The 19783-nt window shown below is 38.7% G+C and overlaps 1 protein-coding gene across 8 annotated transcripts in view; it reads right to left on the reverse strand.

Annotated features, from left to right (window-relative positions):
• SCAPER (S-phase cyclin A associated protein in the ER) overlaps positions 1-19783 on the reverse strand; it is a 157254-nt gene that overhangs the window by 7563 nt on the left and 129908 nt on the right. For all 8 annotated transcript variants that reach the window (XM_040570633.1, XM_040570632.1, XM_040570635.1 and 5 more), the window contains 2 exons: positions 16264-16501; positions 13051-13200 (listed from right to left, as the gene is read on the reverse strand). In XM_040570633.1, the coding sequence (XP_040426567.1) occupies positions 13051-13200; positions 16264-16501 (388 nt within the window). The remainder of the gene's footprint in view (positions 1-13050; positions 13201-16263; positions 16502-19783) is intronic.

The following is a 19783-nucleotide window of genomic DNA, read 5'->3' on the forward strand; positions in this document are numbered from 1 at the left end:
ATTTCTGTCACATACTAGAATGCTAGAATTAGCTTTTCTTGTTGCTCTCTCTCCAGCCTGAAAGTCAGATATGCCTGTCAAACGTAACAAGATCTTAATTAAATCACTGCATTTCTGTACAGCCAAGCACTTAAGCACCTGCTTAACTCCACATATGTGCCTAGGTCCCATTAATATTTGCTTGTGGTCTTTTTCTGAATTGAGACCTCTATCAAATTAGTAAAAGCTACTCTATTGTTATTCAGAGCAGTTCATTCATATTGCTGTTTTCTGTATTTTACTTAAAATGTTGCCTACTATTAATTTCAAGATATTCATATCACCTCATTAGTTTTGCCCGTGCTTTGCTTAAAGAAATTGCAGACGATGAACTTGCTTAGCCTAGGTTGGTTTTGACCCAACACAGTAAACATTGGAAAAACCCTGTGAAGACAGAAGCTACATGCAGGTAAGACAAACTACAACTATGTTTGTGAAATACTATTTCATGACGAATTAATAAAGTTTTTCTTCCTGCTACCTGCCAAACTGAAGACCATCTCCGGTATGTTTCGGCAGCAGAGCCCAGCAGACGACGAGGAGATGTGAGTAACAGACAGCACACGAGCGAGCACTGGCCAGTGGCACACTCTGCTCTCCACGTAGAAGCACGTCCAAAATGAGAAGCTAGAGCATCTCAGGTCCCTTACTGTGCCAGACTCAGGCAGCCTCTCCACTGTGTAAGATGACAGTTAGGAAGGGCTGTACACAATGCATGCCACTCTGATACTTGATTTTGTTTACTTTCAAGCTTCGCTAAGAGCCATGTTTAGGAATAGTGTTCTCCTTGCTTTGTCTCTTTCTTAATTTCCAGCTTCCAGCCCGCGTGCTGTGTCTACAGAGCCACGCTAGCTGACTGTCCAGCACAATGACTAATGTGATGACCTGGGGGAACTTTTTACTGAGCAACACCTCTCAGGGTTGCCTATCTGTTATCTTCTGTCACTCCCACTGGTTACAGCCTCCCGCAGGCCCCACTAATGTGCTTCATATCCAATAGCCAGAGGGGCAGGCACCCACCTCTTCCCTACCCCACCTGGCAAGCCCTGCTCCCATGTGCCTCTCAAGTGCAATAACCATCCCCATCCACTGAAGCTTACCACTTAGGAAAGAATGATTCCTGTTGTCTCAAGGTGGAATCCATTTTTTTCTAAAGTTTATTTGGGCCAATATTCACTATATAGTATATTGCTTACACATTGCTGCAATTCTTCTAGCTGTGAAAGTCTGAAGCAGTATAAAAGTCAGTCTTTCAAAACAGGCTACAATGACAAAAGCCAGCAATATGCCACACAGCACTTGAGCAATAAAAAAAGGACAATCAATCAAAAAAATTAAAAGCTCCTCGTAGTATTAGAACAGTAATAAAGTTGTGAGGGGAACTCATCATTTTGCTGGGAGATAAGGCTTCCCCTGCCGCTGAAGCAGGGTTTCTGGCTACACAGTTGAGGTGACTGCTAGAAGGCTTTTCCGTCCTGGATCCTGCAATTCTTCTTTGTATGCCCACTGGGACAGCTCCAGCATCTTTCCTTTCCCTTTTCTTTTCCCTTCCCTTCCCGGCACCTTGCAAAGCAGATCTTCACAGGACTAAAGACCCTTGATAGGGAACTAATAAACCACAAGGACCTAAATAATGTAGATTCAATTTCCTCCGAATAGCTTAGGCAATGTACAGCTCTTTCCTTTCTCTGAGAAGCTCCGGAGACCCAAAACGAGCTTTCTGTGGATCCTGGAGCAATGAGAATCTGGAAGCTGCGACTCCCTTCCTTGCTCGCAAGGGCAGGGAGATAACCGCTCGCATACGCAGAGGCAGCCTTTGCATGAGAACTACCAAGAGAAAGACATTTTGGTGAACACCTCATAATTCTTCTTACATACTGTATGCGAGATATAAAACATCTGTCTTGGATCCAATCTTTCCCTATATTCCTTTTATCATGAAAAAAAATACTTACATGCCTATGCATAAACTTTTGCCAAAGCTACATAGTAAAATATTCATAGCTAACAGGATCCTGCTTTTTTGATTGATACACATCAGCAGCTACATGTCATAATAAATCAGAAGTCAAATCTTACGAAGTCAATGGCTAATTTTACAACAAAATTAAAACGAGAAACCTCTAGTCTTTGGAACAACACTAGGGTAGCTGAGTTTATAAACATCTTACAAGTAATAATCAGAATTTTCACTGAGAAATCTAATGTGTCAGTCAGAAAGTTGAGGAATGGGTGCATGTAAAATATTGAAAAAATATTACCCAAATTGAGGTGAACTGGTGATTCATATATTCTTTAAGAACTCTAATATCCTGATTTGACTCATAAGTGAAGATGCCTGTGGCTCGGTTTTCAAGAACTAGTTTAATCAAAATGTTTTTTGAAGATTTACATTTTTTTAACCCATGAGGAAGTATTGCTGCTGACAATCCAAATGTCTTTTTCCAAGTTGTAACTGCATACTTTCTACATGACAAGCATTTGAAAAAAAAAGAGAAACTAACTGAATTTAAAATTTGCCAGCAACTCTTCAGAGATTTAGAGAAGATTAAGATCATAGATTGTTTTTAAATGCTTCTATGCGCACACATTAAATATTGTCAGATATTTTGCTACAAGGAACAACAACAGAAAAAAAAAGGTTCAGTCTTACAAAATGATCTTTTTCACTCCTTCTGTAACACTCAAGGCCAGTCCAGGATTACTAGAGAGTAGAAGTGGTGATTTTCAGATCAATATTTAGTTTAGTTCTACTGATGGATTTAGGTTTTCTTGTTTCACTTGGACATTTGCAGCTCTGGAAAAGCACCGTTCATGTCACTTATTTCTGTCCATACACACCATAAAAACACAGGAATTATCTTTCAAAAAGCGTAATTAATTTTCTGGTCAGGAGGAACAGAAAGCCTGCAGCAAGCTTTTTGTCTATGCAACGGCGAAACAAAGAACCAAGAAGCAAGTTATTCAGTTGATTCAGAAAGCCAGGTTCTCAAGGAAGTAAACTGTGCTAGAGCAGACAAACATCATACTGTGAAATAATTATTATTTACTGAGGACTGTCTATACCTCTGAAAAGCTGCAAGACATCATCAATTGTACTGGTGAGCAGCATGTCTAAAATTTGTAAGAGTTTTTGCCATTTATTACTTCCTCAAAGGTTGCTGGCATTTTTCAGTAATTTGACCAAGTATTAGAAGTTGTAGCTCTCGCATCAAATGTAAAGTGAGATGAAATTATCACAGCAACGTGTAATTGGAAACAGGAGAACTTGCTTGAATCTTAAAGTATAAAATTTCCTGAAGTGACGCCTTCCTCAGCTCTTGCAGAGAAAACACTCCTAATGAAGAACTGTAGTCCATAGTCTCTTAGTAACAAATAACAGCCATTGTCACTGCAAGCTGATTACATTTTCTAGAAATATTTCCTTCTCTCTCTCTCTTTTTTTTTTTTTTTTTTTAATGAAGCAAAGCATTAAAATGTCCACTTAGACTGTGGTCTTCTGCTGTAACCTATTTCAGGTTCAGACGCAATATTCTCCAAACAATGCGGACTACAAAGCTAACGGTTCTCTAAGGGGCACCCCCTGGCACTTACACAATCTTGCATGACCTACAGTTCCCAACTTGGACATGGCCATTGTAAACATTTGGCTCTTAAAATTGTACTGTTGGTATGGGAACTATTAACGTTTCTTTTCTATTTATAATTTCTATCAAAGTCAGTTCTAATTGGCACAAACAACTAATAGCTTTATTGAACAAGAGCTGAAATGTTGTGCATCGACTCTGTAACTACAGAGAATACATCAAACGGTTAAACGCTTTTGTTTGATGTCAGGTTATTTATAACTTTGTAAAAGAAATAAGTCTTTATATTAGTAGTCCAGAGTTTCTCTTCAAAGTTAGATCTGCATTATTTCTTTGCTCCTATATAAACAGATCCCATACTGCTAGTATTTAATCAGCAGAATATGTCACCACTTAGGCTCTTCTTCTGTTTTAAGGTCAAGCTCTTTTCTTTCCATTTTGCAAACTCCGCTATTGGCAAGGCTCTGAGCAAAAAATGTTCTAAACTCCTTCTAACATTTATCAGGAATCAGAGCACCATTTCTATGCAAAAACACTGTTCCAAAATGCTACATTCAAATTTAAAAATAAGAATTTGGTCTATTTGAAATATTTCAGTGTTTATTTTCTTAACAGTACATACAAGCTTTCCGAGAGAAGTTGGGCAGATAACAGAGTTCAGAAATAGCATTTGTCTTCCTATAAACCACATTATGAGTGGTGTCCTTTCAGAGCTAGCTCTATGGTTTAAGAGCACAGTGCTTTGTGGTGCTCTGGGCATGCATAAGAAGAGAAAAAAATATCTGAGCAGTTTTTGTAGAATCATCCAAAGCTCTTTGAACATGCAGATAGCATAACAGCAAACACAAGTACAGTGATATGTTTAAAAATGTAAAAATGTCTATCAACAGTGACACTAGCGAGAAACCTAGATAAAGACATTCTTGGTGTGAAATTCTTGAAAAAATGTCACTCAAAATGATAACCAACAAGGTATCTTAGTTAAAAGAACAAAGATTATAGAGATTAAATTCATCAATAAATAAATTTAAAATATCAGCTTGACTAAAAGGTGAGAAGAGAAGAGAATGGAAATGATTCCAATACGCACTGAGGCTACCTGTGAATTCAGCACACGCCCACGCTACAGGATAAACTGGTAACCTAACAGCCAAACCAGGAAGAATAGCAAGGAAAAGCTTTACTTTAAAAATGATGGAATTTTAGCATTTAACATAATGACAAGAAAATAAACATTTAAACACGTGAGGTTGTTCTCATGCTTAATGTCATGCACATACTTAAATATCTTGTTAAATTCAAGGGTAACATTACTTTCTAGAAAAAGTTAAGCTTCATAGCTTCCAAAATAATGGAATGGTGGATTTATATGTTTACGTGTTGGAATATTTATTTATTTTTATCCGAGAAGAATATTATTATACATCAAATGTCTTGTGAAATACATGTATAAGCTTAAAAAAAACCCACCAAAATCTACCACGTCTCAGTTCCTTAAGTATGGTTCTGAACACTGAAATGATCAGAATTGGACCTGTCAGCCCTGCATTATTTTTCAAGAATCATCTTCACATTTAGATAAGATCTTCAACTTTGAGGATGCACCACTTGGAACTTTAAGCTGCTGTTCTAGGCATGACCCTCTACTCATTTACAGGTGAAACTCCACTGATGAAAATGAAGAATTCTTGATTTGAAGCCTAGAGAGGGAACAGGACCTCAGTCAAAAGAAGTTCATACTGACTATCGGAAGAGGTATGATCCCTGAAAACAGATCTAGCTGGATCAAAATCCCCAGAAGGTGTGAGTAAATAAACTATTACAGTCTAAAACACAGAAAATATTTTGTCTCTCTCAGAGCATTCTCTCTTTTCAAAACCAACCAAAAACCTACTTGCAAATAAGCTACACAGTCTTAGAATTTTTATTACTAGAACACTTTGCTTTCTGGCTTCGACAATAAATGTAAAGGCTTTGTGAAAGTATCTGATTGTCAACTAAAAAGACTGAAACACATGAAGCCACTTGACATTACAGAGCTGGCTTGAGAAAAAGCTTCAGAGAGCAAGAAAATGTACTTTTCTGCCATGAAAAATATGCAAGATTTTCCATAGTATTAACTTTTGCAAGACTTAATCCATTTTAGTTTTTTTCTTTATATTTCAGTATCACTTCAATCAAGTGATACTCATTTATTTGAGCTAAACATGATGAAATAGGTTTGGGAGACTTCTTTGGGTCTCTTGCATGTTCCCACCCATACTGCAGCATCCAAGTACTTGGAACAACTGCCAATTGCTGGAGCCCAAAGCTGTGAACAGAGAGCAGGCTGATGTCCTCTCCGTGTGGGGCCAGCAATGTTCAGGACAGTCACTGTGGTTCTGCAGAGACTTGGAAAACTTTAAGTTTATGGGAGAAGAACAGGGAGTTCCTTCACACATGAGGCAAAACAGACAATAGCTCACAAGGCCTGATTAAAGATTTGCAGACTTTAGACTTTGTGTTAAGTTTTGGTGTGAAATTTAATACTCATGGAAAAGAGAGACTGGCACGCTCGATTAGAAAGAGGCAGAGGAAAGACAGGCATCGTGCAAGCTTGTGCAGGCATCTCCACATCTCCACCAATGCATCTCCACTGGCCAATGTCAAAATATTCCAGGTCTAGGTCTTTACTGAGAAGAAAGTGCTTATGCCAAACTCTTTTTTTTTTTTTTTTTTTTTTTTAAAGTGGAGATTAAAAGCCGAGACCACCAAACTCTCTCTTCCTGATCTGAGATTACGACATAGCCCTCCGGAGGCTGCGATATTAGCCGCTCTCCAGCCCTCTCTTCTTCTCAAGGCTTTACTTATGGACGATGTATCAAGGTTGCTGGAAGTACTGCTTTTGATGACATTGGGAGCCAAGTTTATTCTTTGGTGTTTATAATTTAAGAACAATACAATAAGATAAATCCAAATGCATTCATTTCTCATACTAACTCCTACGTGCTCCCGCTCCCTATTCTACAGGAATCAGCCAGCCGTCCCAAACTGAAACTAAATACAGCTGATTTCATTTTAAGTCTTTGCTCACATTATAATTCCTTCCCTGCACCCTCTAAAAAACAAATAAAATAAAGAAAAAAGAAACGAGACACATTTTGGAACATTAGAAATACAATGGAAACATGAAGCGTGAAATATGCAGTCCACCATGCTCACATCGTATTTTATTTGCTTTGTCATTGATTGCTCTTTAAATGTTGTTGCTCATCAGGAAGCTCAAATAACAACAAAGGTGTCCGGCAAACCACCCCAGAGGCATTCCCAATTTTCACGGCTCGGCCGGCGAGGAATGCCAGCTTTTCTAAAGCCATGGGTTCACTGAGGTGAATTTATGCAATCTGACTATGTAAGACTGACAGAGAAAAAGCATACGCTACAACGCTGTTTTCATTTACTCCATTTTAAGATGGTGAGTTTAATCCTCTGGGGTCTGAAGTGCTCCTAAATGGTAGTCAAGACTACAATTTCACATGACTCACTCGCTGAAATCAGCTATTCCAGAAAACTTATCTTTTTTTTTTTTTTTTAAATTAAAACTTATAAAGTTTTAAAAGTTTTTTTGGGAAAGACTTAAGTAAACCAACAACCTCAGTATGAAATCCATACTCCTAGAAATACCCCCTCTGAAAAAAAAATTATCAAAATCAGAACTAAGTAATTTCAGACACTGTTTGCTAACATATACAGCTATTAAGCACTCAGTAACTACCAATTCCTGCACCTTTACTCTCGTGTTCTGTTTTTTAAAACCTCCACCTATCAGATCAAAATTATTCCAGTCCCAGCCTAGCCCCAAAAGCAACAAAAATAATGGAAGTTTAATGATGGTCTCCAGTAAACAACCTACATGCAATCTTTACATCATATTTTTATAACCATTCTTCTAAGTTTCCCTGTTATTCCAGTTTCCAAGTTCCCCGATTGTTACTTTTTAAAGCTCTTTTCTTTCTTTATGCTAACACTAGATGAAGCTGGCCATTTACTGAAACTCAGCACAGTCAACTGCACAGAATAATTTCCCTAAAGAAGACAGTTTTTAATCTGAAGTCTTTTCATGATTGTCCCTTACAACTAGCAGTACTTGTAACCACAGTTAGGGCACGCAATATACATATGTACGTGATACATTAATCAACTTCAACTTCATACGCACACTACTTAATGAAAGTATTCTGTTATTTTATGTCAGAAATAATATTTGTCACAAGAAAAATGCTAAAAAGTAGGAAAATATAAGCCAGTAATTTAAATAAAAAAAGAGGAAAGAATCTATGTATGGAGCCTTTCTTGGGGACCTTCTACCATATATTTTTGTGATGAAAACAAGCAATAAATTTCACGAACCTTTCAGAAGAACTGTGCCTTCCATACAACTTTATTTCTTTGAACATTACATTTTTATTTGTTATGCTACTTTGTGACGTTCTATATTTTTAAGACAGGAGAAATTCCTCTCCCCAAATATTCTGAAATCTTACTGTTCCTTGTTCCTTTGAGTGGAGTAAGATGGCAAACCTGAAACATGCTTTGCAACACATTTTCTACATCTATATAGCATGGATAAATGGATAAATTTCTCGTGAGTGAATGACACTATCAAATTTAACTCCGTCTGCTGCTATTTTCAATTTACGGATTATTTGATATTAACATCTAAATTATTTCTAAGCTTACAATGAAAATAATGTACTGTTCATATGGACACAACTGCCTAGGGATAAAAGGTTTGGAGTAACAGAGAAACAAGTTAGTTAAACTACTGCAACTGCAAGACAAACTTCCCGGAACAAAATCCCTTCTTCAAAGACATATGGTTTGCATATCCCTTTTCTTCCAGCGACACCGATTACTCTCGTTAAAGTTCCTAACTGTATCTACAACAAACCCTACCTTTTGTAACAAAAAATTAAAAAGCTGCATATGCATCTCCCTAGCTCTCACAGAAATGTTAGGTTTTGCAATGTAGTACCGCTATGTTTCAGCTCGACAACTTAGAAGTATAAAGTCCTGTGTCCTACAAATCCCAGACGTTAGTGAGATTCTGCTGGAGCACTCTCAAAACAGCGTGTTATGTGTACCAAACAGTGACAAAAGAAAAAGCTCTATTTATTTAAATCAATTGCACAAACGAACAATGCAACTTCTTTTGGAGCCTGTCAGACAAAGTCCTGAGCCGGAGGATCTGGTGTCTGATGACTTTTCAAATGCAAAATATTCAGTAAGTGCGATGAATATGGAAAGATTCTTATTCCCAGTACAGCAATGTGAAAGAAGCCAAATCATCTGTCATTCATGTTAATTTAATTACAGGACCACATTCAATTATCCAATATAATATGCAAATGAAGTGAGTTGACAGCACATGCTAATTACAGTCATTGTAATAATTAAATCCAAGAAAGGGAATAAAAATGTAATGAAATAGAAGGATATTTTTAATTAACAAGAACATTTTAATTAGCAACTGCAGTCCTCTAGTGCGATTGGTTTATTAAAAGATGGGACATTATTTTTATTACTGTTTTGTTTTACATCTCTACCCTCAGTATCATGGGAACCATTTCGTAAGTTAACAGATTAAATTGTGGCCAAAAAAGGGTGACCACCAGTTCCTGGATCATACTTCATGCAAAGCAGACGCCTAATAAAGCCGAGCCCCGCTCGGGCATGATTACAGAAGGCCGTCTCGTGGAAGGCGGGCTGTCTAACTCTATAGTAAACAGAAGTTCACGTGCCGATACAAAACAGACAGCACAGTTTAGGCTTGACTAATGATGTTGAACCATTTAAAATATTAAAGAAACTCTTTGCTTTTTGAATTTTTCAGTTTCATAACTGATTTATTTCCTCAGTGACAGCAGCTGCCCTGACAAGGCTTTATGAATGTTAGAACAAAGGAAAAAAAAAAAGGAAAGGAATATTACCAATATATTACATGTGGGCAGAGTCAGCAAAATCATAGTCTTTCTAGAATAAACAGAGCAAGCACTATCAAAACACTTGGGAATGCATTCCTTCACTGTCCATTGTCCTCATCGCTCCTTGACAGAATCATGTGGGCCCGGACCAAAAGCTAACAGTGATAAAACCACAAACTGGGACCCAGCCACGGACACTGCACACACGTGCAGGACCAACTACGAGACCCTGCCCTTCCATGGGGCTCCTGCAAGCTGCACTGAAATACCAGGCTGGAAGACAGGAGACAGAAAGGAACTTCCCTTTTGCGTTTGCCACTCGACTAACTGTAAAGAGTTTTACAGATAGCAGAATAAAACCAGACAAACCTGAATTACATTCAGTGAGTGGTATATGATGCTCTTGGAAGATTTTGCTCTATGAATGTGAAATATTTAGGAAATTGCCCTTCTATTATTTTGACTGCATAGGGGCAATATTTCACTTAGCTTAAATCACAGTACTACTTCAGAAGGTCAATGTCGAGGTTGACAGACTGTAAAATTTCTTTTTTTAGAAATCTCTCTCTTCTCCGAACTGCAAGTTTTTGAATAATTAACGCTATTTTTTCTTTATTCCAGTATGCCGTTTGAGATATTTTATCTGTTCATGTTGTTGGACAAAGTCACACTGAAAGCTCTAAATAACTCCGTTCTTTTTTCGGTAGCCGAAAGGAATGAAAAGTTACACAGCTTTGTAATAAGGAATACAAATGCAGAGAAGAAAAGACCTATTTAAACTACAAACGATTCAAAACAAAAATGGATTTGACTGTAAGAATAATGCGAGTCTGCTGCAAAATACATCAGTTATTGACTCTTTATAAAGTCTGTTCAAATAGTAAATAAAAAGAGCTACCAGGCTCTATGAAAGTTTGGTTTCATAGCTCAAGTCTGGCATATCTATTTTTACGATGCAGTTCTTTCCAGGAGTTCAAGCCTGCTACGTGAAAGCTTTCACTGTGAGACCAATTTTTTATTTTTAGTAGCACTCTGCAGATGATCCACAGTGAAAGAAAAAATTGGAAGCTCGAAACGTAATAAAAAATTAAACCATAAGGGAATGAGTAGAAAGCACTTTGCCTTTTACAAAAGGCATCATATCTTTATTGGAAGTCACAACACTAACAGCACCTGAAAATAATGACCATATGCAAGTCTCCCTGCCTGCCTAGTAGTAAAAGTAAAAATATTATTTTATAAGCTTCCCTACGTTTTATGAGTATCTGTGCGAGCAGGACTCTGGCCTTTTGAAACTTTAGCAATGCTGTCAGGAACAGCACAATCCACTAGGAATACAGCTGTGGACTTTAATACGCACAGGTGTACATACAAAGAGTCTATGGTGGGCTGAACACTCCCTCATTACTGTTCATTTTGTTAATTCTCACTGAGCATTGTAATGGAGAAAACTTTTGTGAACAAAAATGCTGCTTTCTCAGTTAAAAGCTAGGGAATAGGAATATTAAACACGAATATGAGAAATTAAGTAAGAAGTATGGCGTGACATCTCTGGAGATAGTACCACCAAAGCAAACCACCATAAAGGACTGCTTTTAGCATATGAAAAGTACTAACATACTGCGGTCGTTTTAACAAAGACCTAAACTTGTCTTGCAGAGCTGCCAAAACTGCCTTTTAATCTTGAAAATTAACTCAGTTTGGGGGTAGATTAGTGACGGCACATGACCTCAACCACAAGTGCACATGCTGAAGACTCCAAGACATTGTAAAATTACCAGCTGGGAAGGATGCCCACAAACAAACACACGATGCACATACTTAGTCTCTTGCCTGCCTGCCTGCAGCCACCATAGCTCGCTGCTGCTGTGGCACCGTGCCGGCTCCTGACAGTCGGACCTCTGCCCCAGGGCATGAGTGCTGAACAGTGACAGGCTACAGTGTGCTCTAACAGACATTGCTGGTAGGAAATCCCTCTTCTGTGCTATTCCTGGCACATTTATAGTTGCAAGTCCTCTCTGCAATGAATCACATCTGTTTATACTTGTGTGCCAGAAAAGAAAATTTGAAACTGCAGAGAAAAAAAAACATTGTATGCTGGCACCTCTGGATGCCAGCATGACTACTTGTGCAGCAGTGGGGATGAAAAAATTGCAGCAGTATCACACGGATTTTCAAAATGATCATGCTAAAAAGTACTGCCCACAGGCAGTCCCTGTTCCTGAGAGGCTCTAGACCGTGGTTTGTACTTTGGGGGCCCGACAGTCTGTGTGCTGGGGAACAGCGCCAGCCAGCCTCTAAACCCTGAATGGGATTTGGCTCTGCAGGGTAGGAAGGCTGCAGGATCCTCCTTCAGGTTGTGGCCAAAACCACAGAAACATTACTATATAATTATATTATATAATTATGGAATATTTTTGACAGCGTTGTCAGCTTTCAGATATTAGAATGTTCCAATTATAGTCAACAACTATAAGAACGTTAACTGGACAGCTTTTCTCTAACCTTTGCTGACAAGTTGAACCACATCTTTGTTTTGCTCTTCAGCTGAACTGAGGGGACCAAGCTGCTCATCCTGACACCAGCCCCACAAACACAGAAAAAATGGGAACCAACTGCTAAAAGTTTGGAGAGAGAACAAACCAAATAACTTCACAAAATACAATACTCAACTGAATCACACCAAAGATGTAGGTGCTATAATGCAGTTTCCACACATCCAGAGTCAGGCTCACATACTCAAAAACAAAGAGCAAGTGCCAACCTCTGCCCTGCCCATCTCCCTGAAACGCTGCATGTAAGCTGAGGAAACCAGACGACTTTTAAGATTAAAGTGTGTGAAATAGTTTTCAAGTTTTGCAACTGGGTTATTTAATAAGCTGTTTTCACCAGTATGAGAAGTCACAGAGTCCATTAACAAAAGTGGACATCAGGGAAGCTAGGTGGGGATATTCACTGTCTGTTTGGCAGAGTGTTTGCTTTACTAGTAGAAAGACACAATGAAAAGAAGGTTTAAATGTAAATGAGCTCTCTGGGTACCCAAGCAAATGGCTATGTTGGCATCCGAGGACATGCTTTCATGGCAGACTAGTTGGTTGTCTTTAAAAGGTTGTACTTGGATACCACAGCTGTCCAGTCACGCTGCCATGAACTTAATTTGGAATTAAAAATATCAGTTGCTGATCTCTGCTTATCTTGGCACAGAGAAGCTAGTTATGATCAATGCAAGGTCAGCATTGTTGTCTGCACAGAACACAGAATTTGCTTACAGCCACATAAAATTAAAGATTTTTTTTTTGCTAAGATGTAACTTCAGCTTCTGTTTTGCAAATGCATATACTAGCGTTCATTGGAACCCCAAGCGCTGCAAAAGCAGTGTTGAGGGGATTTGTTTTTTTTTGAGTGATCCGTGACTAAATGTGCATGTGATAACTTCTGATCCCATTTTCCATTTGCCTTACCTGATTATCTGTGTTGTTTACAGTAAAATAGCCCACACAAATAATGACTTCATGTAGCAATCTTTCACAGGTATGCTGAGAACAGTACCACAGCAAAGAGCTGGTAATATGGCGGAATGCAAGGGACAGTCCTTCGGCACCCACAATAGACTGAAAAAAAAAGCCAAGAAACAGAAATTTCAATCTAGCAGTACGTTACAGAAATTATGTGAATCACATATGCATCAATGGCACACATTTTGGCACATAGTACCGACTATGTTCTTTGTTGCAAGAAGTTTTTTTGGAGGAGGACAGAAACAACTCTCTTATTTCATTCAGTTACACCTGGACTGTAACATTAAAAGCCACAAAAATAAGAATAAGTTCAAATTTTAGAGGGATACACGAAAATTGGATTCTGCTTAGTTGACATGCAGCATAGTATTCAGTCGACCATTTCATTTGACTTACATGTTCCAGGAAAAGTTAATGCTAATAATATTTCCTAGTAAGAAGCAAAAGAAAACAAATCATCTTCATTTTTGCAGAAGAGCAAAATGCATTTTGCATTAATAATTTGTGCTCTGAATGGAATACAAAGATTAATATGAAATAATGACTTTGCAAACATTTTAAAAACATCCAAATGGAGAGAACATTGAGCTACAAAGCTTTTTGGGATACTTTTTAAAAGTAGGCAAATTGCTGTAACGTGGAGATTCAGAATTAGATTTTATCTGCACAGCCTACAGCCTCTATTTAATAAACATGTCAAACAGATAGAACGACACAAGGTCAAAGGGGAAGACTAAAGCACAAGGAATGAGCAAGACAGTCTACTAACTCTAATGAAACAGCAATGCAGGCCTGGGAGAAAATTTCTTTCATTTGAGAGTTTTCTTGATTTTGTACCTTGGAGTCTGTGTTAAGTCCATTTACATAAATCCCAATCTGTAGTATAGTTTAGCTTTAGCATACTGAAAGTCTATCCAGGAAAAGCAGAATCCTTGAGAATTAAAACAGGCTCAGCTGTGATTATTCTCCATCTTGCATCTCAAGCATTTTGCTAAGTTAGTATATTTTCAAAATGTAAAGCACAATATAGTGACCATTTACCACTGTCATGTAAATGCCATTCATAAGGCCACCCTTCTTTAATTAGGGCTGTCCACTCATGCTCTGACCTAGCACTCTGGGTTTAACCTTCCCTGATAACAGCAGGTCAAAGGGCACCCGAGTTTGTGTATAGAAGTTAAACTAATTTTTCAAGGAAACTATGCTTCCTTTTTAGCCAGAATTAATATCAGCTCAGGATCCTGTGTTGTTTCTCACTACCATCTTTCAATTGTTTAGACTGTCAAATTAAATGAAATATATACTCATGAGCCATCTGTGCTAATACAAACTTGAGAATACCAGAGGCTCTTCTGTTAATAAAAAAAAAAAAAAACAACCCCAGCCTATTCTATAGTCCTACTATTATGTGATAAAAGTATTCCTTGGAGATAAGGATATGACCACACAAAAAATACAGTTTTTCTCTCTGCTGTCTGCTGCAGCCCACAAAGTCAGGATGGACAGTAATTGGCCTCAGGTGTAGGTTGAGCTTTTAGCACTACAGAAACAAAACTCTGTTACTGCAGGGAAATGGATGGCTGCTGAGACTACATGAGCGCATCCGTCCCTCACAAACAGGATTATGCCCACCCTTCCTTAAGACAGCTTGGCAGATAGACACTTCCCTGGGTGGAGATCTGTATCAATGCACTGAATGAAATCCACTCACACCAGTTAGCTGTGTCACACTTTACACAATAACTACTACCTTACCAGTTTCTACATAGAACTAATGCCGACTAGAGGATGCGGGATTTAATGCTGTTGGGTTGTTACACATGCTCAGCTATAGTGACAGAGGAATAAATACAGGCAGCATCAGTGGAAGCTGATGTTTAAAAATTAGTCGTGGTTTCTGGAAACAGCAGTAGGTTGTGGTGTGATTCTGTACAGCCCCACTACCAGCCTATGCACTGTAACTGCCCTGATTTGACCTGCACTCTCTGGTGCACATCTGGAACACCTACAGCAGCAAACAAACTTCAGTCCAAAACCAAGAGCTCCTGGGCGTGCTGTAAAAGAGAACTACTCTGATTTACAGAAAGAAATAGGAGTTAATGGTGTGTGTAAGAGTTGTTTTACATGAAACTCCAAAAAAATAGACAGTCTCTGTGCTCAAAAAAAAAAAAACAACAAAAAACCAACATCCTGACTAGACCCGACGCCACAACTGCATCTACACAGATGCGTATTGGTACATGTAAACTGCTTGTTGCTGTAATGAGAGATGCTAGACGTACTAAAAATCAAAGTGGAGAAACACAAACTGAAAGAAACATATACTTTATATGAAATTCTTCACTCATGCAAAGCTCTCACTGATTTTAACACATTTCAGATGGAGTCTGTGGTGCAATTTATACACTAACAACACATTAAAAATGGAACAGAAATCTGGTCTGATGAATAGTACGAGATTGATGTTGCTAAATGTGTTCTGCAAAGCAACGCTTTCTGTCAGGTGTTTTATATTAACAAAACAAAAGCTTTGCCAATTCATCAAATACAGTATTGACAAATTATCAGTATGGCAAAATGATTCATTTACCATAGTAACATCTAACAGATAAGAAAAGACTTACTAAAATGTGATCTTTTTGATTTTTATGAATAAAAAAATTGAAAAGATACATATCCTTTTTATCAAAGTTTTACTTTGATGAAAAGTTTAGATATCAAGAGATTTTCAGCTTCAGAAGTACAATCTTAATAATCTCAATGCAAGCAGCCACTCAGTACAGAAAAATGTGAATTATGGTTATAATATAAGCAAGTCCTTTCTCATCAGAAAAATTTTTGCTTTTGAGAAATATTTGTTGTTGTTTTTACTTTTTGGATCTTATGAAATATAAAAAAGTACTGTGCTGAAAGTAAGGATTTTTGGACACAAGAAGATTCAGCATTTCATGTATTTGAGTTTTCACTTTTTGGTTGAATTCATTAGCCACAGTCAAAAGGTAGAAATAACAATTAACAACTTTGCGCAGGAGAAACATAAACAACTAATTCATAAACATTCCTTATGTAACTAAGACCCAGAAGACCAAACTAAGTCAAAATATATGCAGTAATTAACATTTTCACACTAAGCAAAAGTTGTAAAACATCTGTTACCTGAAAAGCAGGCAGATCAAGAACAGCAAAACTATTGAAGAAACGTAAACTCTGAATGGCAACCTGGATTGTGTTCTCTGCATAGCTGTCTTTAGGACTTGCTGTGTTTGGATCTGAAATGGTCCCATGGAAAAGAACACAGTACAGCATATGCAAGACTCCAACCAGATCTGTAGACTGAAGAACCGCTGTTAGTCCTGTGGGATCCTGACGTGTATTGTCAAATATGTTCCAAGATCTGTCAAAGAAACATTAAACTGTCTGAAAAGGATACCAGCACACACTTGCCCAGGATGAGGGAGTTATAAGCCAAATGTTAGAGAACAAGTAAACTGTTAAAAAGGAAAAAACTGATGTCTAATGTGTCGAGAAACCACAACATTTCCGCAAAATACTTTCAATGATCTGGGCACTGTCTCATGCTCTCTTTAATTACAGTGCAGCTGTATTCCTTAAATATCTTTCTCCACATACTGGTTTCTTTGCTTCCCAACTGGGTTCATGATACCAATGCAAGGCCATGCAGAAACTCGACAGCTTTCAAGTCCGAAGCCTGGGGGCACTTCCAGGGGCTCCGTGCAAGCCTCTCTCTGCAGCCAGCATTCCCTCTCCCAGCAGCAGTAAGCAGAGGTTGGAGCACCCTGACACTCTCCCTGCCTCAGGGACGGGCAGCAGGCACTGCAGCAGCCTGACTACCTATGGAGTAAAAGAAGCTACTCGGACCAGATGATCGTAATTAAATCGTTCTGCAGGAATTGAAGAATGAAGTGGTTAAGCAGTGAGGAAAACACACTACTACTTATTTCAGTCAGATGCTATTATGGAAGACTGTATAGTAGCAAAGCAAAAGTAAGTATGAAATGCTCAAGACAAACCGGCACAGCTTATGCAAACCAAAACTAGGCTTCTTTGGTATCTTTTGGGCATGCAAGTAAAATAGAGAAGAAAATTTTTGCCTTCCTGGGATATCAGGACAGACAAACTACTCCAGATGCCCTTCACATCCTCACATCCAAACTTCCAAGTGCACTTAATGTAATCCCTCAAGGATTTGTACTGTTTCTGTTTTCTTTTTGTTTTTTTCTGCATTACTAATAATCTACAAAATGATGTAAGATAGTCACTAGTAGTGAAGACTAAGACCATCACCACTCTGGAGGTTAAACAATCTGTAGAAGGCAGGCAAACACAAAATAAAGTGCACGAAATCATCCAACAAGTTTCATACGTTTTAAGTCCTAATCCGAACCCACCACAAAACCCATGTGAACTTCATTATGAAAATATAGTTAGTCTGTATTAGCAATCAAAGGAAAAACTAAAACATTGAGATATAAAGAGCAGTAACACTGAATATATAGTACATCAAAATATTGTTTTTAAGATGCAAACATAGCATATGAGGTAAAAAAAAAAAAAGAAATGTCATTATCAAAAGAGACTACAAAGATTGATTCATTTTTTCCATTAGTATTAAGAGAAAATATAACAGGTGATATGAGAGAGTAGATATTTTAAAAGGACAAACCAGGTGAGGGTATCTTTCCCTTTTATAAGAACCAAAAGGAGAAGGAATGGGAAAACAGTGAATATAAGAACTGGGAACAATACCCACTTTCTAAAATAATCTGTAACTTCGAAGACCTCAGCTTATTACAGAAAAGACTGGACTCTTAGAAGACTGAGAATACTCCTGTTGACCAGAATCAGCTAGGAGCTTTTCCTCAACCAGAACAGCTCCATATGATCTCAGTATTCGCCTCCGAAGCACCTGTACCACATCCTGTTAACAGGCAAGGCACTGGTCTCCTCATCCTCATGTCACTGCTCTGATCTAGTCAAGATTCCAACTCAAACCCTAGCTAGGTGGACCAACCCAGCTTTTTACGATACAAACGCCTGTCTTCAACAGAGCACCAAACCTCCACAAGTGACAGGTTTTGGTGATCATCACCTTGCTGTCATTTTCCCATCTTCTGGTGAAGCAAAAAAGGAGGCAGGAAAGCACCAGCTCCCCAACAGTGGCTATTGATTTCTGTTTGTAATAGCTTCCTTGGATGAAAGAGAAAGCAAAACTGGCAGAGCAGGACAATCATCCTGCATTCGGCACTTCACCAAGAATGGCCTGATACTGACTCATTTCAAGTACAGCTTAAATATTCAAGAGGAGAAGAAAACAGATGCAGGAAGCACACCATCTTCACACTTAGCACAGTAAACTTCAAAGCTAGCATCCATGCACGTTCTTGGGGGCACAAATCTATAAGGTCGCAGGAGAAGGCACTAAAACCATGACCAAGAGCTGCATACTATAAGGTTGATGGGCAAGTCTTTTTGGTACCCCAAACTCCAGCTGTGCCCCCGAGCAGTGGTCACTTGGCAGCTGGGGGGGCGGTGAGGAGGCTGACCTGCTGCAGGGGACGGTGGTGAGATTTAGGAGGCTCAGGAAGGTTATTCAGAGCATTCAGGCTCTGAAATCTCTCGGCACCTCCTTCACAGCCTTTGAGGGGCCTTCTCAGCCGCACCTGCCCTGAGCCCAGGTGAACACTGTACAGTAAAACAGAGTAAATGCTGTTGTACTTGGTTTACTCTATTGGCATGCCTCTGCTTCCATCACTGTTCTCTCACGTCTTTACATTTAGAAAACAGCTGCTCAAATGAATCGCTTCTGATTTTGATTAGTTAGGTCATACACATAAGGAATGATTTTATCTGGAATTAGCATTTACGGGTACCATTTCTTTTAAAGAACTTTCTATTTACAGTCTGTGAGTGGCTGATATTACAGAGAAGCTCCAAGTACAGCATTCTCTGGTGACACATCAAGAATTACCTCATGTTCCAGTCCTATTTCAGTGACACTTGTGCTGTCCAAAAAGCCCAGGAGACCACCCAATTACTTCAAAAATCTTTGAAAGAAGCAATCAGATCTCAGATAAGATCCAGTGAGAAAAAAAGCAAGGTAAGCACGTCTGTTTTCCAGCCAGCACCTGGGCTGTTACACAAATACCCCACTAGTGTCAGTCAGCACCAGGCGTCCCGCCCAGCCCCACGTTAGAGGCCAGCCGTTTGTAGAGGCTCAGCTGGAGCTTCATGCAACTGAGTTTATTGTACAGGTTCCAAAAACGGGGTGTTTGTTTAGTGCTGGCGGCCTTTAACAACCAACTGGAACTCCCAAGAATCCTTAAAGAAGCTCAGCCCCCAAACCAGCCATGACAGCGCTTCAGAAGGCACCCAGTGCAGGATTCTCTCAAAATATGTGTAGTAACATTCAAAAGACAAGCTGAAGTACAATGAAATTATACTTAAAATTATGATTTGATGCCCCTTACCTCCTGCAAGAGAAGAAACACAGTCAGCTTGTGGCTTCTAACAGTCCTAACAATCCCAGCATCTACGCTGTACAGAATAAAAGAAGTGGAAAAAGTCCTAGAGCTTTGTTTTGGGTGGGGCTGCACTGCACAACAATTTATGACATTAATTTTCTTTTCCTCTGCCTGGAACCTGTGAGAAAGGTTCC

Source organism: Cygnus olor, chromosome 11 (assembly GCF_009769625.2).
Source record: "Cygnus olor isolate bCygOlo1 chromosome 11, bCygOlo1.pri.v2, whole genome shotgun sequence".
NCBI lineage: Eukaryota > Metazoa > Chordata > Aves > Anseriformes > Anatidae > Cygnus > Cygnus olor.